This window comes from Mandrillus leucophaeus, unplaced genomic scaffold, assembly GCF_000951045.1.
Source record: "Mandrillus leucophaeus isolate KB7577 unplaced genomic scaffold, Mleu.le_1.0 Scaffold299, whole genome shotgun sequence".
NCBI lineage: Eukaryota > Metazoa > Chordata > Mammalia > Primates > Cercopithecidae > Mandrillus > Mandrillus leucophaeus.
Genome location: NW_012103131.1, coordinates 373312 through 397947, shown reverse-complemented (window position 1 = coordinate 397947; position 24636 = coordinate 373312). Strand labels below are relative to the sequence as shown.

General features: G+C 41.2%; 2 protein-coding genes across 6 annotated transcripts in view; one reads left to right on the top strand and one right to left on the bottom strand.

The window, feature by feature from the left end:
• Positions 1 to 20835, bottom strand: part of ACADSB (acyl-CoA dehydrogenase, short/branched chain) — a 40994-nt gene extending 20159 nt beyond the window's left edge. Inside the window, exons 1-2 of the mRNA XM_011986401.1 lie at positions 20678 to 20835; positions 592 to 751 (exon numbers count right to left, since the gene is read on the bottom strand). Of these exons, the coding sequence (XP_011841791.1) occupies positions 592 to 751; positions 20678 to 20719 (202 nt within the window). The 5' untranslated portion in view covers positions 20720 to 20835. The remainder of the gene's footprint in view (positions 1 to 591; positions 752 to 20677) is intronic.
• Positions 10371 to 24636, top strand: part of IKZF5 (IKAROS family zinc finger 5 (Pegasus)) — a 30336-nt gene continuing 16070 nt past the window's right edge. For 2 of the 5 annotated variants that reach the window (XM_011986406.1, XM_011986402.1), the window contains exons 1-2: positions 20899 to 21054; positions 22572 to 22722. The gene's annotated coding sequence lies outside the window, so the exon portion shown is untranslated. Of the gene's footprint in view, positions 10697 to 20342; positions 21912 to 22571; positions 22723 to 24636 lie in introns of those variants that run through there. The other 3 variants (XM_011986407.1, XM_011986404.1, XM_011986405.1) reach the window with 3 other exon arrangements.

The following is a 24636-nucleotide window of genomic DNA, read 5'->3' as shown; positions in this document are numbered from 1 at the left end:
GCCTGTAGTCCCAGCTGCTCAGGAGCCTGAGGCAGGAGAATTGCTTGAGCCCAGGAGGCAAAGGTTGCTGTGAGCCGAGATTGCACCACTGCACTCCAGCCTGGGTGACAGAGTGAGACTCCATCTCAAAAAAACAAACAACAACAACAAAAAACCCACTATCTAAAGAAAAGTGGAATATAAATGTACTTCTAACTCTGCAAGGCTATATAAGAAACTGGTAACAAGGTGGCAAGAACTGGGGAACTACAGAACATGGGCGGGAAAGCCTTCACTTTTAACTACATAGCCTTTTATTCTGTCATTTTAATCTTGGATATGCATTGCTTTTCTTCAAAAAGAATTTATGTCAAAAAAACTACATTCACAAATTTAGATGAACATATCTTTCAATCCTGTCATATGTGACTTCATATTGTAGACCCAATTCATGACCAGACGAATAATAAGGTGACATTTGTCCAGCTATTCAGGAGACTGAAGCAGGATAGCTTGAGCCCAGAGGTGGGGCTGCAGGGAGCCATGATTGTGCCACTGTGCTCCAGAGATCCTGTCTGGGGAGAAAAAGGTGATACTCATACATTTACTTACCTGAACTCTTTATCATCATCTCCTCATCTGTAAGTGTTTGCAGGGGAGCCAAGTGTAATCCATTATTTGTTATATCGAGTAGAGCTTCTGACTGGGAAGATTTTGAGACATGAGGAGGAATCTTCCAAGAAGACAAACAAGTTGGGAAATTTCTTCTTAGCTGTAGGAACAGCCCCCATTAAATAGGGAACATATATACACACACACACTAAAAGGTACTTGAATATCATTTTCTTTGGGAATAACTTTATAACCCATTCTTATATTTCATGTCACCAAAACAAGGAAACTTAACCTAGCGCATTTTAAAATTCAGTCTTTTAAACATAACACAAATTAGTTTGTTAACATGACGTGATACCTTCTTTATCCAGCAATGAGCTATTTTAAATAAACAAATTTCCTAGATAATTAACTTTTACCAATCAAGGAGACAGAACTTTCTCAAAAGATTTCATTCTCCAACGTACTTCACATTTCACTGACTTTTTAGAAAGGGAAACTGGAACTATAACACCACTGATGTCTAAAACTGACCATTGTCAAGAGCCTTCTCTTGTGAGGGCACAGAGCTACCTGCCCTGCCCTGAGTGGGCCCAGGGAGCTGGTGAGGACATAGAGATACCTGTCCTGTCCTGAGTGAGCCCAGGCAGCTGGGCTTTTGTAATTTCTGTGGCTAATTTTTTTTCCAGCATCTTACAGGCAGCATAAAGATTAAGAAAATAAGCTCTGAAGTCTGAAAGAACTAGTTTCAAATCCTAGCTTCTGATATTTAAGTTACGTGATCTTGGGCAAGTGATTTTTAACCTCTCAGTTAAAACCTCTCAGAATCTCAGTTTCCTTACCTGTAAAATGCAGATACCAACCTCTTGGAGTTTTGTGAGGATTAGTAAGACCATCCATAAAAGGGCTTAGCCTATAGTAAGAGCTCAATACACCGCAATAACTATTTCTACCACAGCTGCTAAGAACACAGAAGTGGAGGTGGTCACCAGAGAAATAGAAACAGTAACGATCTAGTTAACCTGCCAGCCATCATTGCTCGCCATGAGAGTGCCTTCCTGCTCCAGTGTCCCAAATCCTTTAACAAACGCAGTAACATACTGAAATATGTTTTCTCAGTAGTTTTGATTACACACTGAAAAGTCAAGAAAAAGAAACTGTTCACGAGTCACTGCGTTTGAAACCACCGTCAATCTTGGCTGCATGTTGGTCAATCTTTGCAACTATGTGCCTAGGAGCAGACATACTCTGCTCTGGATTTACCTGGGAACGAGAAACATCGGCCAGTCAGAAGAAAAGTGGTATGCATCTCCATTTTCCTAGCTAATTGTTTTGTTTTGTTTTCAGAAGTAGGAGTTGGTTTAGAGCAAAGTTGCATGGAACATTTTTTCTCATTAAAGACAGAGTTGGGACAGGAAAACTTTGGGCTAGAAAGGAGGACAAAGGGGACATAAGGTATTTTCTTCTTGATGAGATGGACAGGAAGAGTTAAAAAGAAGGATAAAGGAGAAGTAAAGTAAGAATCGAGGTGCAAAGGGGCTCAAGAAGGGGAAGAATGCCGCTAGCAGCAGCGGGAGAGAATGGTCAGCGGCAGCTGGCACGAAGAAAGAAGGAAGAAAGCGGGGAAAGAATGGAAATTGGAGGCCAGGCATGGTGGCTCACGCCTGTAATCCCAGCACTTTGGGAGGCCGAGGTGGACGGATCACCTGAGGTCGGGAGTTCGAGGCCTGCCTGACCAACATGGAGAAATTCTGTCTCTACTAAAAATACAATATTAGCCGAGCATGGTGGTGCATGCCTGTAATCCCAGCTACTCGGGAGATGGAGGCAGGATAATCGCTTGAACCCAGGAGGTGGAGGTTGTGGTGAGCCAAGATTGCACCATTGCACTCCAGCCTGGACAACAAAAGCGAAATTCTGTCTCAAAAAACAAAACAAAACAAAACAACAACAAGAACAACAACAACAAAAAATTGGAAACTGGAGAAGGAAGAGAGGTAAGCATGGGGGCCAAGTCTGCTCACTGGCTGATGGTGGAGCCTTGAATGGGGTTCTTGATATATATTTGAATGAATGAAAGAATGCATCAACTAGTCTTCTTCACAAAAGGCTCATGAAACTTACCTACTACATTTCAAAAACTATAATACATTGCCCACATTTCTTACTTCTAAGGGAGATTATTTACTTCACTAAATCCATGACAGAATTCTGTGTGTCTGTTAGTTAATATATCACCTTTGTACCTAAGTTTATCTTTAAAAGAAAGTTCACGGGGCCGGGTGCAGTGGCTCACACCTGTAGTCCCAGCACTTTCGGAGGCCGAGGCAGGTGGATCATGAGGTCAGGAGTTCAAGACCAGCCTGGCCAAGATGGTGAAACCCCATCTCTGCTAAAAACTACAAAAATTAGCCAGGTGCAGTGGCAGGCGCCTGTAATCCCAGCTACTCAGGAGGCTGAGGCAGGAGAATTGCTTGAACCCCGGTGGCAGAGGCTGCTGTGAGCTGAGATCACGCCACCATACTCCAGCCTGGGCGACAAAGTGAGACTCCATCTTAAAAAAAAAAAGAAAGCTCACTACTGAGAAACTTAAAAGTCAGTGAATCTTACATTAATACCTATTTTTCCCACTGACACAACTGCGAGCCTCTTGGTTTCAATACCGCTACTGACAAAGTATAGGACCATTCAAAACATAGCAGTGATTTTAGATTCATAGACATGATAACACAGACAATTATAATTTAAAAGGTAAGAAATGGTATAGGATCACAGGGTAAGATTATTAAAGATACTCTTCATAAAATACGGTGACAATATGCTAAGTGAATGGAATCCATTTTTGAGCAAAGCATTGAGAGATATAACCTAACATTTTTCGGCAGAAGAAATTTTCCATTTATTAATACTATGACAGTCTTTAATCAAAGAAACTTTTCTTTTCCTTGCCTTTGACTGCACAGCCTGATGTTTTGATGTTGCTTTTCTAATGTCCCCTGGCCTTCAGTGTTGACCTCAGCCTTTGCAGCTTTGGTGTCCACTCCATCAAAATGATTTTCCACAGTTATAACCCATTGCACCACATCATCACATTTTTTTGTATAGAACAGCAATTGCTACTTGAATGGAATAATGGTTATTTATGCCTTGCCAAATACTTTCCAGAGCTTGAGTCTGATCTGTTTCTTACTCAATTGACCAGAGTTCTGTTGCACCTAGAAGTGTTGATGATCAAGTCTGGGCCTCTGTGGACAGAACAATAAAGTCTATGAACTTGGACGGGGGTAAAATTACATCCTTATTTCACTAACCTCTAACTAAAATATAGCGTTTCCTTCTATTATGAATGTAAGCAACAAGTTACAGTAGTCTTAGCAGTATCTGTGACTCTGTCATCAAAAGAAATTACAGATACTTTTATATCACATTGATTTGGTACAAATATCTTGAAATATTATTTGTGCTCTTCGTTACTTCAAATTCACAGCAGTGAATTTGAATTTGTAAATAGAACTACTGCCGGATCTTATTTAATTAACAAACACACATTACTATATCACAATTAAAAAGTATTTTTTATATCCAGCATCTTTGGGGGAAAAAATAGAATTCCCTTGTAACCCTCTATATTTTATGCACTTTGAATCATTGAGAAAAGGTCTATAAACTTTACTACATTGTTGTTTATTCTTCATTCAAGACACAAAGAAGGTTAAGAACTCCTGACTGTGGAATGTTCTGGTAAAGGCTCTTTTGCCAGTTAGTAAAAGAATTGAGTTAGTTCCCTTCCTCCATTATGCTCCAGCATAATGAAGTATTGCTCTAAACATTCTTAAAGTGCTTTAAACCTAGAAGCTTTCACAATATATGAAAGGCAAAGGAAGATGTATCAGAGGTGTTGTGTTGTCTCCTGAAGCTTCTCCCCAACTACTCGACCCTTAAGAGTTAGGAAGGGTTGTAGGGAGAAAGAAGAAAAGTTTTTTTTCTTTTTTTTTCTTTTTTTTTTTTGAGAGAGTCTCGCTCTGTCACCCAGGCTGGAGTGCAATGGTACGATCTCGACTCACTGCAAGCTCAGCCTCCTAGCTTCAAGTGATTCTCATGCCTCAGCCTCCTGAGTAGCTAGGATTATAGGTATGCACCACCACACCCAGCTAATTTTTTCTATTTTTAGTAGAGATGGGGTTTCACTGTGTTGGCCAGGTTGGTCTCGAACTCCTGGCCTCAAGTGATTCGCCCACCTCGGCCTCCCAAAGTGCTGGGATTACTGGCGTGAGCCACCATGCCCAGCTAGAAAGGAAAAATTCTTATACTCTGTGGGTTGAGTATATAAATCACTGTTGCAATCACTTTGGACAATTTATTGATAGTAAAGATAAAAACATATGCCATGGTTTGCATGTGTCCCTTCTAAAATTCAGATGTTGAAATTTAATGTCATAGTATTGAGGGGGGTGCCTTTAAGAGGTGATTAGGTTATGAGAGCTCCTCCTTGGGAATGAGACTAAGGCCCTTATAAAAGAGGCTTCACACAGCATCAGCCCAGCCCTTCCGTTCTGCCAAGTGAGGATGTGGGAAGAAAGCCTTCCTCAGACAACCGAACCTGCCTGTGAATGATCTTGGAATTCCCATCCTCCAGAACTATGAGAAATAAATTTGTTTTCTTGATAAGTACCCAGTCTATTGTATTCTGTTACAGCAGCACAAAGTGAACTATAACAACTTATTTACACTAAGGCCCAGTAATTTTACTTCAGTTTATATGCACAAGGAGAGATGTGCAAAAAGATGCAGTGATTTTTGTAAAGGCAAAAAACTAAAAATCCAATTATCTGTCAACAAAGCAATGCATAAATTGTCATATATTGACACAACAGAATATCTTATAGCAGTTAAAGGGAACTAGGGAGCTACGTGGATCAACATGCATAAATCTTGAAAATACAGTATAGAGTTAAAGATGCAGTTAGCGAGAGGATTTGTTCAGGATGACGGCATTTATGTACGCTTTAAAACACCAAATGATAGTATATATTCTTATGAGGACATAAAGATATAGCAAAATTTTAAAAACACCAACAGGAAGCATACAGATGAGCTTCAGGATGGAGGTTATATCTGAGGAGAGGGTGCAAGTGTGAGTTTTGTGTTAGCATTGTTTTATTTCTTTTTTTTTTCTCTCTCTCTCTCTCCTTTTTTTTTGAGATAGAATCTCGCTTTATCACCCCGGCTGGAGTGCGGTGGTGTGGTTTCAGCTCACTGCAAACTCCGCCCCCTGGGTTTAAGTGATTCTTGTGCCTCAGTCTCCAAGTAGCTGGGACTACAGGTATATGCCACCACGCCCAGCTAATTTTTATATTTTTAGTAGAGACAGGGTTTCACCATGTTAGCTAGGCTGGTCTTGAACTCCTGGCCTCAAGCAATCCACCCACCTTGACCTCCCAAAGTGCTGGGATTACAGGCATGAGCCAGCATGCCTGGTCTGTTTTATTTCTTTTAAAAAAATATGTAGTATTGCTTCGCTTGACTAACCTTTAAAATAAATCTGTAGCAAAGGTGGGTTGTGTGGATATGGGTATCAGTTATATTCATTTTTGGACTTTTTCTGTATATTAGAAATGTTTGATAAGAAAAAACTTTAAGAAACTTTACAGAGTTTTTTCTTTCTTTTTTAGAAATAGAGATGGGGTCTTACTATGTTGCCCAGGCTGGCCTTGAACTCCTGGCCTCAAGTGATCCTCCTGTCTTAGCCTCCCAAAGTGCTGATATTATACTTGTAAGCCATTATGCCCAGCAAAAATTGTAAGACTTAAAAGTATGTACAATTGCCTGAACCATGTATGCTTTGGGATTTCATTTTTATTTTATTATTTTATTTTTTTGAGATAGGGTCTTGCTCTGTCACTAAGGATGGAGAGCAGTGGCAGGACCATGGCTCACTGTGGCCTCTACCTCCTGGGTTCAAGCGATCCTCCCAGCTCAGCTTTCTGACTAGGTATGACTTCAGGTGTGCGACACCACACCCAGCTAATTTTTTAACTTTTTGTAGAGACAGGGTCTTGCTATGTTACCCAGGCTAGTTTCAAACTCTTGGCCTCAAGTGATCCTTCTGCCTTAGCCTCCTGAAGTGCTGGGATTACAGGCCTAAGCTACCATGCCCAGCCTGTTTTCAAAGGGATTCAAAGTAGGCTTGCTTTTAAAAGCTAGAAGTAGGTTTCAGATAATGTGCTCATTATGACACAGAACAATTTTAAGGATAAGATCCTAACTGCTGAATATTGTTACAATAATTAAACTAGTTTATTACAGTAGCATTTACCAACTAATCTATTAGTGTCTGAGAAAGAATGTCCCTGAGATTTAAATCAGTGTGTAGCCTCCCCAGACCAATCTGATTCAATTTTTACGTAACAAAGTGGTGAGTTGTTTTTCAGTTACCATAGATCTCAGGTCACATAAAACTGGGCATACCCAAATGAACCAAGCATGCAACCACAGAGGGAACATAAGCGCTCGGACTGAGGAGTAAGGACTTAATTATTCTAAGAAGTGGATAGTTTATGGCAGGATCAAGGATCTAATGAGATGAGCTCTCGGGTCACACCCTGGCAGGATCTGGTCAGATCATGCCTCCTGGCATCCCCTCACTGCAGCATCCAATCAGATCACACCTCATTACCCCATGCTTACAAAAACCTGATCCAGCCCCCAGCTCAGGGAGACACTGTTGTGGGAATAATCCCAGTGTTCTCCTTACTTGTTACAAGTAGTAAAATCCCCTTGCTAAACCTCCTTAGTTGTGGACATTGGATTGATATCTGCCAAGGGATCATATACACCCGTTGTGTGGGAACAAGGGGTTACCACGTTGGCTGCCGTATTAGTCTATTTTCACACTGTTGATAAAGACATACCTGAGACTGGGAAGAGAAAGAGGTTTAATTGGACTTACAGTTCCATATGGCTGGGAGGGCCTCCAAACCATGGCAGGAGGACTTCTTATATGGTGACAGCAGAAAATGAGAAAGAAGCAAAAGTGGAAACCCCTGATAAACACATCAGATCTCATGAGACTTATTCATCATCAAAAGAATAGAACGGGAAATACTGGCCCTCACAGTTAAATTACTTCCCCCTGGGTCCCTCCCACAACATGCAGATACAATTCTAGCAGATACAATTCTAGCAGATACAATTCAAGATTTGGGTGGAGACACAGCCAAATCATATCAGCTGCATAGCTGTATCACTTGGAGAACTTAAAAAAGAGCTATCATAGCCACAACATTTAAGATTGTGATTCAAGAGTAGACTCTGCCGTGGGCATCCTTACTGCTAAAAAGCACCCCAGATCATTCTGTCGTGCAGCTTGGGCTGGAATTTGTGGTTTAACATGCATGACTTTGGAGACTGAAAACTCAACCCATCTTATGACTTTCAAAAACCAAACCATTCACTTACGGCTTAGAGTTCAAGTAGTAATCTATGAACGTGCCCTACCCCATGACGTCCCTTCTCCAGTTGGCTTTAACATTTTCTCCTGGTTTTAATAGGCAACATACAAACAAGGCTCAAAAAACCTGTTATCACATCCCCATCCAGCCCACTTCTCTACCTCTCCCATAGGCAACCTCTTTCTTTTTTTTTAAATTAGCTTCTTATGTATCCTTCTAGTGTTCTCTTAAAACAAATATAAGCAAATAGGAATACATGTTCTATTTTTCTCCCTGTCCTTTCAAAAATGTAGCATACTATGTATCCTATTCTGTGTCTTCCTTTTTTTTTTTGCATGTAGTAATATATTCAAGAGATATTTGCATATTAAGACATAGAGAGCCTTTTCACTCCTTTTTAAAATTTAAATAGTTGCAAAATAGTCCACTGTGTACAAGTACCAAGCTCTTTGTTTTTAGAACTAGGCTCCACCTTAGATTGCATAAAACCTAATAAAAGTCATTAACTCTGGGGGTAGGGTAGGCTGGGGAAGGTACAACAGAACTTTTGTTGTAAGTAAACTGAAATGAGGGAGATCTTTGTGAGCATCTAGATGGTGGTGGTGATTATGCAAATCTACATGTGATAAAATACCATAGAATGATACATTTACATATTTCTCTAACCAACCAGGTTAAATGGTGATGATAGAGGGGCTTTGAACTGACTATAGACAGATTAACAAGAGTAGAGACAAGGTTTATTTACACAGGCAGTTGTGTTTTCAGAAGACTTGGTTTAAGTTTACATAATGTTTTTCCCTGCGGCTGCTGATTGGATGTTTTCAGTTTAAAATTTTTGTAATACTTTGGTGGACTATTATTAGTTCTGTTTAATCAGAGCCTTGGCCAAAACAGTATGCTGTTTTAATATTTAAATTTTTGTGCCAATCTGATAGGTGAAAATTTGTAACACAAGGTGTTCTTTTGTTTGTTTGTTTGTTTGTTTTGAGACAGAGTCTCACTCTGTCTCCCAGGCTGGAGTGCAGTGGTGCCATCTTGGCTCACTGCAACCTCCCCCCAAGAACTGCTTGGGTTCAAGCAATTCTCTTGATTCAGCCTCCTGCGTAGCTGGGATTACAGGTGCCCACCACCACGCCTGGCTAATTTTTGTATTTTTAGTAGAGAGAGGGTTTCACCATGTTGGCCAGGCTGGTCTCCAACTCCTGACCTCAGGTGATCTGCCCGCCTCAGCCTCCCGAAGTGTTGGGATTACAGGCGTGAGCCACCACCACACTGGGCCAGGCATTCTTATATTTGTGCTTCTCTTCCTATGCGTTTGAGCATGTTTTCATAGTCTACAAACTATTTGTATTTCTTTTTCTGCATATAGCTTATTCATGTTCTTTGCCCATTTTTCTATTCAATGTCTTTTTCTGTTCCCATTGATTTCTAGGAACTTTATACAAATTAGGGAAATTGGCTCTTTGGTGGCAGAAATTGCAACTTTTAAAAAAGCCAGGTTGTGATTTGTCTTTTGACTTCTTATAGTTTTGGGTGTTTTGCCACGCAAATACATTATTTTATTTATTTATTTATATTTTGTGACAGGGTCTCACTTTGTCACCCAGGCTGGAGTGCAGTGATGTGATCACAGCTGACTGTAGTATTGACCTCCCGGACTCAGGTGATCCTCCCACCTCAGCCTTCCAAGTAGCTGGGACTATAGATGCACACCTTTCCCAGCTAATTTTTTGTTGTTGTTGTTGTTGTTGCGGAGACAAGGTCTCGCTATGTTGCCCAGGCTGATGTCAAACTCCTAGATTCAAGCGATCCTTGTGGCTTGGCCCCCGCAAAGTGCAGCGATTGCAGGCATGAGCGACCGTGCCTGGCCTAAAAGCCTTTTATTTTTATTAATTGCTTTTTCTTCAGGGTGATCTGGTTTAACATTTGTTTTGTTTTGTTTTTGTTTTCAAGACAGTCCCACTCTGTCACCCAGACATGAGGGCAGTGGCACGACCACTGCTCACTGGAACCTCAACTTTCCAGGGTCAAGTGATCCTTCTACCTCAGTCCCCCGGATAGCTGGGACTGAGGCAGGAAATAGGGTCTGGAGGCAGGGAACCTAAGGACTTCCTAGAACTAAATTAAATGGAAAGTCCCCAGCCTTCTAAAGCCAAGTAAATAATTTTGTAACTCTACTTCAGCTATGGCAGGAAACATCATACACCAAGTAACCAACAGGAAACCTCGAGAGTATATTTGAATCCCAGAAAATTCTGTAACTGGGCCCTAGAGCTGCTTACTTGGGCCCGCCCCCACCCTGTGGAGCATGCTTTCATTTTCAATACATCTCTGCTTTTGTTGCTTCATTCTTTGCTTGCTGTGTTTGTGCATTTTGTCCAATTCTTTGTTCAAAATGCCAAGAACCTGGACACCCTACACTGGGAACATATTTTGGTTAGCCAGCCCAAAGTGTACAGTTTATTTTTCACCTTTTCCTTTCTGCACCATCCAGGGGAATCTTCTCTCTCTCTTTTCCTTTCCAACTCAGGATCCTTGGTGGGCAGCATCTAAACATGGAGGCAACTGCAGGCTTCTGGCCAGGGCCACTCTCCAGCGTTGCCTGAAGGCCAAGGAGTGAATAAGGATAGTTGCCCTGCCTGGAAGAGGTAAGGACTCTTTTCTATCATTTCCGGTTGTGGTCCCTGATCCCTACATGTGGCGCAGCTAATCTGGAGTGAACTCAAACACATTCGAGTTCTCTTCTTATGCTAAATTCTTCCCTTCCCCTATTTGACTGGCTAAGGACAAAAGAACCCACTCAGCCTCCAGTGCCTATCATTACAGTTCATGACTATCACTTTAGTGGAATGGGAAGCATGGGAAAGCAAGGCCTTATCAAATTATGAGGATGCTAAAAGTTGGGGATTACACCCAGGAACCAAAGGAAAGCTCATAGTAGGCCATTGCCTCTGGAGGGAAAACATGCAAAGTGGGATTGGTGCCCACCTAAGGTCAGAGACGTCTGACACTCTAAGAGTGGATCCCAAAGGGGGATGCCTCAGGGGATCGAACTCCAGACTTCAACCTCTCCAAAGGGGACACCCTAGGCAGAGGTTCTGAGGTCCAGTACTAAGCCCTCCTTAGAATTTTCTCTCACAGATGACAATGGGAAATTTTGCAATACTGTTTGGTCCCAATATTGTTTGGAATCTGGAGTTTGCTGCTGAATGGGAAAGTGGGATGGAGTTGCATGTACCCAGGCAGGTTTTTGTGCTGCTGTTCTAATCAGGGGGCCTGGTTAATGAGTGATGCTCTCCTTTGGTGCTGTTTGGCCCCAGTGTTCTTTGGAGCCTGGGGAGGTTTGCCCTTTAAAAACCAAACTGCCATGGAAACTGCTTTACCCACAATTTTGGTTCACAGCCTTCATTGGATTATCTATTGGGGCATACAAAGTAAAACTGTTAAGCCTGTATTGCTATCTCATGGCTAGAGTTCCGAGGTAAAAGCTATTGGATCTTTGTGTGTGTGTGTGTGTGTGTGTGTGTACCTGTCTAGATGTGTTTATTTGTATATATACTTACTATTAAATGTTGTGTTTACCAAATTGGCTTATAACTAAAAGATATATGGCTCATAAATTAAGTACACAAGTCTAAGAAAATTTCAAGTTCACATGACTTAAGTATAAACAAGCTGGTTTGAAAACTATTGATAAAACAAAACTAGAAATGCCTTCAGAATTGTCAACATACATTTTTTTCTGGATTTTATATTTGTCTCTGCTAGATATTTTGAGGTGTCAGGGTTTGGCATACAAGATTATAAAACTATAAACCCAGCCAAAACAAAATGATCTTGATTTGCATGTCTTTTTTTCTTTGGGGCAAATGAGAGTAATTTAATGTTGTTAGCCAAGTCTTCTGAGTTATCGGTAAAAATATCTGTGTATTTAACTTTGAGGCTCTTACTTAGGTTTAGGTGAGCACTGGATGTTCACTGGCTATTAAAACAATTGTAGTGTCTAATATTTCAGTTTGCAGAAGTAATCCAGATAAACTGTTGAAAATGAAGGAATTGAGTACAGTAAACGGGATAAATGTTTTAGGTAAACTTTTTTGGGTAAATTAAAATCTTAATTTTGATGCTCATTTACTATCTGGGTCATTTTCAATTAAGAAAGGGTTGTGATATGGGGAAATATGTTTCTAAAATTGTGCAAATGTTCTTATCTATAAATGCCCATATCTGATACTTCAGAATTTCTTGGTTTTTTTTTTATGGTTTCATTAAAGTTTCAGGTTACTAAGGATATCCTTGGGTTACTAAGGATAAGAATTCTAATTAACACATAATTCTGAATACAAAATACGCCAGAAAGGGTTGTGTTATTAGTGAGAAAAAGTAGAATTTTGTGTAATTCAGAAGTTATCTAAAAGTTAGTTCAAATTACAGATTTGAAAAGGTTCCCTCATAACCATGTGCAGTACTTTCTCTCAGTCTCCACCACCTAGATCAGGAATTTTGGCGTTCATGTCATAGTTAGCTGTAAAATCATCTTAAGTAGTTGGAAGTCTTTGCAAACTCAAAATTAACTACTCTAGACTCCTTCTGGGAGGGGCAATGGAGATTGTCCAATGCTGTGGCTCAGTAGCTGTGGCTTCACCGTTTTACAGTGGTGCCACAGGTTCAATCCTGGCTTGGGGAATGAGTCGTTTCTGGTTTGATATCTGTGTGACATTTACCATTTGCTGATTCTCTTCCCCTCCATGAACTGGCTCAAATGTTCCTTTCTCTGAGCACTTGGGAGGTTACTTTTGGTAAAGTTCAAAGCCAGAAATACTGGCCACTTGGCATGGCTAGAATTGGGTAATAGGAGATTTAAAAGGATTTTTTTTTGATAGAGTACTATGGTTAAAAGCCTAATTAAGACAGAGCAAGACTCGTCTCAAAAAAAAAAAAAAAAAACCTAATTAAAAGTGGATATTTAAGCTATATGTATACTTAGAAGGCCTTTACGTATTTTTTTTCTCTTCTTGGATCTTGTTTTGCTGGAAAGAAGTTCTTTTTTTTTTTATTCTCTTCACAGTTGACTATTTTTCTCTGTTTCATCTTGCCACTCTTAATGCACACATGAGAGGCCCTAAGATAACTTCGGAGAGCATGGGACTCCTTGGGAAAAACAGAAAAGTCACCAAGGACCCTATTTTGGGGGAAAAACCCTGTTTTCCTCAGAACCCCAAGAATTAAAAGTGCTATGATAGATCCCTCTCAAAATCCATTCTTGTCTTCCAGTTATACCTGCTTATTAAGCCGTAGAAACTGTGTGTTTTCCTGGCCCTGTTTGGTGAAGAGCTCCACCCTGAGGCCAGTAATCCAATTAGTAGACTGACAGATGAAAAATCTTACAACTACTGCATCTTTTGTCTATCTGTATAGTTATATATGTGTTATGTGTGTGATGTTTATATAAAAAAGACATGCAAGGTGTGTAAAGAAAGTAAAATATGTTTTTGGTGAAAGATTATAAGAAGCCATGGGAATGTAAATTTTTGCCTAGTTTAGATGGTTAAAGGATTGTTTTCAGTTAAATAAGATAAAGCTAAAGGTTTGAACAAGTTGTGGAAGGTTTGTAAAAATTAATCTTGTAAAAGAAATTTCTCTGTGTGAACATACTGACTACATTCAAAAGGGTATTATTTTATTTTTCCATAAATTGAGCATTGGAATAAAAGCACAAGGTTTTCTTAAGGCACTGATGTGCTCTTTAACAAAAATGTATAAAGAGATTATGAGAATCTCATCTTATGGTCATTCTGATTAAGATTGAATGGATTTGTCTATAAGGTTTCATTTAAAAAATAAAATACTGGGGTTGATATTAACGGTGGACCAATGCAGGGGGGAAATTTGGCTTTCTCTCCCTTGAACAAAATTTTGATGTAATTATAAAAGATAATGAAATACCCAAGCCAGGATTGAACCTGTGACACTATTATTGCCTTGCAAATAAACTACTGAATAGAAGAAGAAGACAGGAGACAGATTGTTTGGAAAGCTAAGTCTTCTTATTGATTGATTGATTGATTGATTGATTGATTGAGATAGAGTCTTGCTCTGTCACCCAGGCTGGAGTGCAGTGGCACGATCTCGGCTCACTGCAACCTCCACCTCCCGAGTTCAAGCGATTCTCCTGCCTCAGCCTCCCAAGTAGCTAGGATTACAGGCACATGCCACCACACCCAGTTAATTTTTGTATTTTTAGTAGAGACGGGGTTTCACCATGTTGATCAGGCTGGTCTGCTGGCACTATGGCAACCATTTCAAAATATGTCGAAGTGTATTTTGGGGTTAAATATTTTGATTTGCTGCACTGGCAAGGGAGATGAGAAAATGGATCTCTCATACATTGTTTTTGGGAATGTAAAATGGTACAGTCACTCTGGAAAACAGTTTAGCTGTTTCTTATGCAATTATCGTATGACCCAGCAGTTGTACTCTTTTGTATTTAGTCAAGAGAAGTAAGAACATAAGTTCAAAGACCTGTGCACAAATGTCCACAGCAGCTTTAGCCACAACAGTAAAACACTGGAAACAATCCAGATGTCCTTCAGTGGGTGAATGGTTAAACATCTGTGGTACATCCCTATCATGGTGCAGGGACCCATTTGGAATCCCAGAGTTGGCATAATGCTTCTTTTAAGCTGAAGACATCTGAGATTCAACAAGTGGAGGAAAAGCCTTCTAGGAGCTTCCCTTAGCTGACTAAAAGCAGCGACCTCCAGGAAATGAGGCTATCAGAAATTCCCCCTGCTGGGGAGTTTTTGGCCCTGAAGATGGATAGGCAAATGTTATTACACAATTTCTTACCACCTATTTGTTTTCCTAAAAATCTGTTTGTCTTTCCCAAGGGGACCTATTTGTTTGTCCTGTAGAGGCCCTTTCTCCCCCTTCCTTTATATACCTAAGGATAGTATTAGGTACATAAAGGTTAGGATAGTGTTACCACAGGGGCAAATCAGATAACAAGATGCAGGATCTCTCTGTATTTCTTTTTATAACTGCATGAAAAGATGTAAATATAGATATATAAACATGTAAATATAGGTATAAATATAGGTATACAAACCCTTTAACCATTTAATGAGCCAGGTGCTTGGTCATTATGCATAGGAAATAAACCTTTTACTACTGTTAATCTGTCTTTTGTTATTTAATTTCCAAGCCCCAGTCACTGAACTCAAGAGGGTGGATGAACATTTTTTCCTTCCCCTACAATAAATTCTATTCAGCAAAAAAACAAAAAAAAAGACTGGATGATTCTATTTATCTAATATTCTTGAAATGACAAATTTATAAAGCTAGAGATTAGTGTTTACCGGGGATTAGAGACCAGGACAGGAGGTTAGGGGTAGCGAGTGGTTGTAAGAGGACAAACAACACAATCCTTACACTGTTGGAACTGTCTGTAGCTTGACTATAGCGGTGGATACACAAACATATGTGATAAAACTGTACAGTCCTACACACACATATACATGTAAAACGGAATATCTGAAAAAGCTTGGTGTGTTGTATTGTAAAAGTTCAGAATCAAAATGGAGTCACTAATGTAAAACAAACAAACAAACAGACACAACAACCTTGACAAATAGAGTGAGGGAAGGTCATGAAAAAAGGGTTCTCATATTTGCAAGCCTGATAAAAAAACTATCACCATAGATTGCAAACACCAAAATATTGCACAAAGGCCATCACAACCTTACAGAAAAAATACTTCTGCAAGGCCTATCTGCCCCAGTAACTGCCTGTCCAACCCCGGACCTGCATCATCTTTGTTATTGATCTTGTAGCCAACTATAATTATTTTAAAACAATTATGTAATCCTATGGCACGTGTATTTCCATTGCAATGCTCTATTCCCAAATAAGCATCTTTTCTTTCAGAGAGCCTCTTTCTGTTATTTAGGTTGACAGTATCAATGTCAATTTCTTGGTTGTGATATTGTACTATAGTTTGATAAAGCGTTACCACGCTTTATCATGCTTTTACCATGCAGGATCTCTCTGTATTTCTTTTTATAACTGCATGAAAATCTACAGTAATCTGAAATGAAGTTTAAACAAATTCTCTCACCACCCCCAAAGGAAAATTAAACTACTTTATGGGCTTTAAAATTACAGGAATTGATATGGCTTATGAGAATTGTGTCAACAATTTATTAGAATTTAATGAAAAAACACTTAACACTATATTCAGTTTTGATTTTGATTTCCTATGCCAAATTGTTTATACCTGCTTGATATGGGTTGGCTGTGTCCCCACCCAAATCTCATCTTGAATTGTAGCTCCCATAATCCCTATGTGTCATGACAGGGACCCAGTGGAAGGTAACTGAATCATGGGGGTGGGGTGTTCCCATGTTGTTCTCATGATAATGAGTAAGTCTCACAAGATCTGATTGTTTTATAAAGGGCAATTCCTCTGCACTTCTCTCTTGCCTGCCACTATGTAAGATGTGCCTTTGCTCCTCCTTCACCTTCCTCACCACAATTGTGTGGCCTTGCCAGCCATGTGGAACTGTGAATCCATCAAACCTCTTTTTCTTTATAAATTACCCAGTCTTGGGTATGCCTTTATTAGCAGTGTGTCAATGGATTAGATTTTAAGTTGATCCCAATTTCATATCCCCAAGCCAAAACTTCTACACCAGAATCTGTCCAACCTCTGCTTGCTTTCTCCAGAAATAATAGCTTCGGTTTTAGGTATTCTCCAAAACTGCTAAAAACACAACTTTTCCCATCTACCAGTCTCTGATTCTTCATTCTAGTCTTTAGGAATTCCTAACAATGCCTTGCCCTTTTAAGAATCAGGCACAGTGGCTCATGCCTGCAATCCCAACACTTTTGGAGGCCAAGGCAGGAGGATCACTTGAGTCCAGGAGTTTGAAGCTGCAGTGAGCCATGATCTGTATCACTGCACTCCAGCCTGGGTGACAGAACAAGATCCTGTCTCTAAAAAACTAACAAACTAACTTAATTAATTTTAAAAATAGCTAATGTTTACTGAGGATTTGTTATGAGTCAGCTGTTCTAAGTATTTAAGAACATTTATGATGAGTCAGCTGTTCCAAGTTCTCAGGCTAAGAGGTGTGTCATTCCATAGAGAAAGGCAAGAGGGTGAGAGAGGGTAAGAGAGAGTGAGAAATGAGGGGAGAGAAAGAGAGAGCAAGAGAAGGCCAAAGTTGTCCTTTTATGAGGAACTCACTCTCTCGAAACCAGCATTAATAATTTACGAGGCCAGTTCCCCTATGACCCAAACACTTCCCATTAGGCCCCCCACTCAAAACCTCCGCACTGGGGGTCAAGCTTCCAACACATGAATTTTGGGGGACACGTTCAAACCATTTGTGCTCTCTCTACCTGGATGCCAAAGACATGTCCAGAAAAAATACTTCTGATTTTGTTGAAGAGCAAAAAGTTGAACAACAAGAATTATATCTATTTTGGCAGCTGCTGTCTAGCAGATTTTCAGAGAATTAACTGAACAAGAAATCACCTCAAGGATATTTTTCAAGAATCACTTCTTGGCTGGGTGCAGTGGCTCATGGCTGTAATCCCAGCATTTTGGAGAGTGAGGTGGGAGGATTGCTTGAGGCCAGGAGTTCCAGATGAGCCTGACCAACACAGGGAGACTTCATCTTATAAAACACTTTAAAAATTAGCCAGGTGTAGTGACACATGCCTGTGGTCCCAGCTCCCAGGAAGCTGAAGTCAGAGAATCACCTGAGCCAGGAGTTCAAGGTTATGGTAAGCTATGATCATGCCACTGCACTCCAGCCTGGGCAACACAGTGAGCCCTTGTTAAAAAAAAAAAAAAAAAAAAAGAATCATCTCTTAAAAGACATCAAGCGGCCTGGTGTGGTGGCTCACGCCTGTAATCCCAGCACTTTGGGAGGCCATGGCAGGTGGATCACGAGGTTAAGAGTTCGAGACCAGCCTGGCCAAGATGGTGAAACCCCATCTGTACTAAAACTACAAGAATTAGCCAGGCATGGTGGCAGGCACCTGTAATCCCAGCTACTCAGGCAGGAGAATCACTCGAACCCGGGTGGCATGGGTTGCAGTGAGCTGAGATCGTGCCACTGCACTCCAACCTGGGCGACAGAGTAAGACTCCGTCTCAAAAAAAAAAAAAAAAAAAAAGATATCAAGCTACGTTAAAATGCTTTGGAACCACAGGTTAACTACAAGGTCCAATTCTCCACTAACTGGCTTGCTTAGACCAAATGGACAGGGCAGTTCTAATCCATCTGCAGGACTAGGAGAGACCTTCTGAGAAGGCCAGTGTTGCAATCTGATTGTTGTGTGACTCGGGAACACTGGTTATTGCCTCCGAGTTCATTTGCAAAATGAAGCCACTAATATACCTAATTCAGAAGTTTACAGGAAGAGTAAATAGGGTAGTGGGTGTAAAATGCTGTCCCTGGTCTACAATAAGTGAGTAAATGCTAGCTCTCTATTTGCCTCTGGATAGAAACCAAAATTAGCCCTACCTTGCATTTCTTCCCACTCCATGCCACCTGTGTTCACAGCAATCTACTTACCCTGTGGCACTAGGAAACTCCAAAGCTCTTGACCTTCAATGGCTCTTCACAATCCAAAAGGATCAATCCCCAATTCCCTAAAATGGCCTCAGTCCCCTTTTGTTGCAGTTTTCTGACCACTCCTTTCCCCTCCTAAACTCTAACCCAGCTTCCAAAGAGCCTATCACTTCCCAATGGTCCTAGTCATTTCTATCTTCTGAATCTGCACGCAGATGGTAGCCCCTTAGGATTTGTTCCACACCTATGTGATATGAGGTTAGTTCCATATAGTTCTAACCCCTTCTCTAAAAGATAAACTTCTTGAAGGTAGAGTGTTTTGCTCATTATTATATCTGCCGTAGCACACAATGCTTCGTGCATGGCAGTAAGAGCTGATATTTATTGAGAGCTGACTATATGCCAAGCACTATTCTAAGTGCCTCACAGGAATATATGAGCTCATTTAATTTTCACACCAGTTTTGGAATAGGCACAATTATTCTCTCCATTTACAGATCGGAAAACCGAGACCCAAAGCATAACCTGTCCAAGCTTATACCACTAGGAAGTGAGAGGGCCTGGGTTCAGACCCAAGCATCCTAGCTGCAGAACCCATGTTCTTAACCACTATGCTACAGTCGACGTTCAATAAATTTGGCTAATTTATGTAAAAGAGCTTAAAAAACTATAAAGGACTATAAGCCACAATAAACCAAAAGTCCAAACAAAATAGGCTTTTGATATCTGTAAGGAAGGGGAGACAGTAGTATATGAAGGTTAAGTTTAGAATCAGACCAGAGTTCGAATACGAGCTCTATCACTTTCTATCTGTGGGCAAGTTATTCTTTTTCAGCATCAACCGCTGCATCTGCAAGATTAAACTACCTGTTGAGATGATTGTGAGAATTGAGATGACTCAGGTAGAATGAGAACGTGCCTACCACAGATTATGTGGTCAATAAATTTTGGCTCTAAAACAAAGTCAAATGGTAAAACCAAGGAAATTTTCTTTGCTAAGTTATTAACCAACAATTATAAACAGTATTAAACAATAATCACTTACTATTTTTTTATTGTATTTCAGGCCTGTAAAACAAATAACATTAATTATCTCTAATGAGTAAAAAGGTAAGAGTTCTGCCTCTGGGCATAAGACTGGAGCAGCAGTTGGAAAGCCCAACTCATTAAAGCAAATGCAAAGGAAACACGAAAAGCACACGTAAGCAGTGGGAAAATTCCCAGTGAAGTGTACTGACAAACACAAGTGTATCCAAATGTGTATGTTCTGGAAAGCATGCTATATAATAGGTCCAAGGGATGAAGAGTATAGTATGTTTAACACAGAGGCTGTTAAAGAACCAACAGTTTGTGTAGGTGCAGAGATCAGAATTAAGCACAAAAGGCTGGTTTCAGCTTAAGTTCATGGAAGAGGGACCGGCACAGGCTCCCCTGGGCCGCGGTGAGTCTATTCACGGAAGAAACCCGGCTCCAGACATAAGATAAGGGGCAGAGGGAACTCTATCCCTGGCCGGGAAGCCCAAACAACTCCGAAGTCCCTTACTACCTTTGAGCGGGGCCGCGGAAGGAAGAACAGGGAGACACCCTGCTCAGAATGAGACTGGGCCTATATTTTAACAATCTTTTTTGGGGGGAGGGGGTGTGAAATGTAATCACTGGGGAAAGGTGGGTTAGGGCATCAGGGAGGTAACACCTGTGCAAAATGTATCCAGAGATCCAGAGATCAAGACTCGGTTGCTCTCAGGACGCAACGGCCTGCAAAGGACATCTTGTTGACGCGACCCTCCGACTCCACTGAAGGCGCTTGCTCCGCCAAAGCAGCTTCTAGACAGCCCCGACCCCCTTGCCACCAGCTGCCGCCCCCAGAGGCCTGAAGGGGGTCGGGGTCGTGGGTTGCCCGCGGGTAAAGGGTCGGGGGAGATGGGCCCACGACGTGGAGAGGGGCTCAGGCTGGCGCCCCGAGGCCCGTTAGAAGGCTCTGCCAGCTGTGATGCCAGGGGCCAAGTTCGCCCTGGGCCCCCAGGACGCCAGCCTCGAACGCACTCACCAGCCTGCTGCCGCGCAGCAGCCGCACTGCCAGGCTTTCCATCGTCGCCGCAGGCCTCTCGGTTTAGCGCCTCTGGGTAACTAGTCAGCCTGTGGCAGCTATGCGAGCTAGGCCCCGCCCACTCAGTACCCGCCCCGCACACACCCCCCTTAATCCCTGCCCACTGCTGCCTACGGAACCCCGAGAGAGACAAACAGGCCCCTCCTCGTTTTCGCCCTCCATCCTGTTCACGCGAGACTTGAGCAAGGCAGGGGGGCGGGAAGGGAGTCGGAGACACAACAAAGATGGCGGCGGCGACTGCGACGGTGACGAAGACGGCGGCGGCGGCGACGGCGTTGAACAAGGCGGTGTGGTTTACTCGATGCAGTTGTCAGGAGGTAAGTAGCAGGCTGCCGGCTCGGACGGTGGCGACGCGGCGGGACAGGGCGGATAAGAAGGAGCGGCCGGAGGCGAGAGCTGGGTTCGCCGCGGGCCGGTTGATCCGGCGAGAGACTCAGTTCAGCGGAGGGTCGGGCGTGGTCGGTAGGCGGGCAGGTGATGGCCCGGGACCTCCTTAGCCGGAGTGCGGTGGACTGCGGCGCCTATGGCCACGAGAACCCTGAGGGAGCGGGGTCTCCTGCTGTCGGCGCCGTCGAGCAGGACCTCGGAGGCTCCGAGGTGGGGACTGCTGCTTAGCTCTGACAGGTGATTCTGCGGGAGGCGTCCGGAGGTTTGCGTCTTCACGGGGTCCCAGGGGCGAAGGGAGTCAGGCGGGCGCGGGTCTCCTAGGTGTTTCGAATCCTGGCGAGGATGTCGCTCCGAATCCTGGTGAGGCTGCCGCCCCGACGCCGGTCCCAGGCTGCTCGTTGGGAGAAGGACGTTTAAAGCCTTCGTATTTTATCTAATGATCCTGCCCGGATCCGTCTCTACTGCATGGGCACCCTTATTTTAGGAACATGTGAGATTTGAGAAAGACATTGTAGCAAATAACTATTCGGGTTCATTCGGGGTTTAGATCTCTGGATAAACTGTGTGGAGTGCGAGTAGCCAAGCCTAGCATGCTCGATTACTGGATCTGAAGCTAAAAGAGTTCTAGCAAACACTAACCACGTGGCCTACTTAAAGTCCCCCTGATGTGCTGGTCAGAACCCGAAAGAGATGTGACAAGCGGGAGAAGAAATAAAGGCGTCTTAAATTATGTGATATGAGGAAATTCAGTTTTGAAAGACTAGAACTTTTTTAAAACTACTTAAACGTCAGAACTAACAATTTCAAAAATTCAATTTAATTTTTATTTATGTCATGTTGTCACAACAGCTAGAGGTTATTATTATTGATGAGAGTTCGTTACAGTGAATTGAAATGTCTGGTGTTATTTTCCCCTAGCGGTCTAGGATGTTTCCCAGAAAACCGTAACTGTTTTGTGTTGTGATAGGATAAAAAGGATGGGATTCAGATATGCCCTTATCGGATGTGCATGGTTTTTTTTTTTTTTTTTTTAAAGCTCTTTCCCATTTCCCTACTTAGGACTAATGGATTGTTTTTATGCAACTATAGCAGTTCAGCAGTCCTAGGCTTGACCGTTTTAGAAGTGTACTGTGACTAAATGAAGTTAATTTTAATTTCGTTAAACTGAAGTTTAACTTAAATTTAGACATTAAAAATCTTGCCAAAAACGAATCCACCAGTGAGAAAACGATAGTCACACCAGTTATTCTTTGGTGATCCTATGGAGTTTTTGCTGAAGTGAAGCTACTGCTTTGTTCTTTGATTATCTGTCAGTTCGTTTTCTTTTCAGCTAATGTAATGATAAGATTGGCATAAGTTATTAGCTCATTCAACCTGTAGATGCTAATTACGTTCTTATCTTAAAGGTTTTGATTTGTGGTGTGCTCTTTGTTTGTTTTTTATGCAGACCTCTGTATGGCTTTTCAATTTTAGTTGAAATTCTCTCTCCATGGCCTTTTGGAGTCGCTTGCTGTATCTCCAGAGTAAATTTCAATTACTCTACATTTCATCAATGTTGGAGTGGCAAGAAAAAGGAGGAACTGATTTGGGGTGAAAAGGTTAGATTGTATAATTTCTCTTCTGATTTCTTTCAGCATGGTTTTACTTATATTTTATTTTTATGTTTTGATTTCTGATTTCTCAGAGCCTCATAATTTCCTTTTTTGCCTTCAAGAGTTTTTGACAGTTCTGAAATCAGGAATTACGTTCTAATTATTTTTGAAGGCCCATGTTACTCCATAGAAACCAATCCTTATTTGTCAGCGTTGACTGTTTTTATGTGTTCTATAGCAGAGTAAATCTCAGTGACCATAATTATTAGGCTATGGAGAGTAAACACATCTATTGAACTGTAATCACTTTATGTGTATAGGCCTGCCTAACCCATACATTATTATGTAAGTTAGTTGCTAATACTGTGTTCTTCCTTATGGCTACCCATGAGAAGTAAGACTTCTCATGAATGCTAGGTGAAGGAAACATATCCTGCTGTTCCCTAATCATGGTCTCAAAATTCTCCCACAGTTTATAAAAAAGATAGAAGGAAGATAGGTCAGGGAGCCTCTTCTCTGGTTGTTTCATAGTTGTGAATGCCTCCTAATTTGCATTTCAGTGCCTGTGTTTTAAATTATTAGCTACTGGTTAAGAGGTGGGGGGGGAGTGCACATATATACACATACATAATTGTGTGTGTGCATGTATATATGCTTGCATTGATCAACTGCTTTACATTTATGAGACAAGAAGAAAGATCAGAGGACTTCATACAAAATAAATCCTTTATCAGAAACCAAGGAAGATCGGAAATTAGCTTAAATTATCTACTTGAGGTAGAAGTTTTCCTGTCCTTTGGGATATCAAAGCTTAATTATCATACACCTCTTTTTCCCCTACTGGCTTGCGTAGCTTCTGGTTGTTTTCTAAAAGCATTAATTTTGAGCCTTAAATAATAATTTGGGGGACGCTACTGGCATGATAATACTTTAGGTATACCCTAGCCAGTTTCTATATAGATATCCACGTACACCCCATGGAATTTCATACTAAATTCAACGTAACTTTAATCAGAATAATCACAGGAAGGACTTGAGAATTTTGCTGTATCATAAGGAACAATCATCATAAAGTATGGGAATATTGTTCTCTTTGGTTGATATGATTAGATATCTTAGTTCAGGTTGCTATAACGAATTACCATAGACTGGGTGGTTTAAACAAACACTTATTTTTCACAGTTCTGGAGGCTGGGAAATCTTAATATCAAGGTGCCAAGAGATCAGGTATCTGGGGGAGGGCTTGCTTTCTGGTTGTATCCTCTCATGGCAAAGAGCAGACAGGAAGCAAGATCTCTGGGATCTCTTCACAAGGCACTAATCCCATTTAGAGGACTTCGCATTTATAACCCTATTATCTCTCAAAGGCCCCACTCCAGATACCATCAAATTAGGGGTTAGAATTTCAACATATCAGCTTTTAGGGACATAAACATTCAGTCCATGACAATACCAGCAGAAAGAGTACATCTGAGTTGTAATAACACCACCCACATCAATAATAATACTGGAGAATACTTAAGTATATTTCTTGTTTAGATGACATGATATCACACATTGAAATTTTGTGTAAAGTAAGTAATTTTTTGGCTAACTCCAAGGTATTGAGTTCATGTCCCGTATGGGAAAGATACCACTAAAAAAATTATAGTTTGTGGATTTTCTGAAGTATATTTTATTATGTTTGCAAAGGTTTTAAAATTTATCAATGCCTTAGAGGCATCTCTGGGTATCAGTTAATTTGTGGAATTCCTAGATTAAACTTTGAGACCTGAGACTGATGATAATTACATTAAAGACAGGAAAATGACTCGGATAGAAAACCTTTATTTTCTTTCTATAAGAGGAAGTCTTTTGTAGTTGCAGAATTTTTTTTTTTTTTCTTTTTAAAAAGTAGAGATGAGGTCTCGCTCTGTTGCC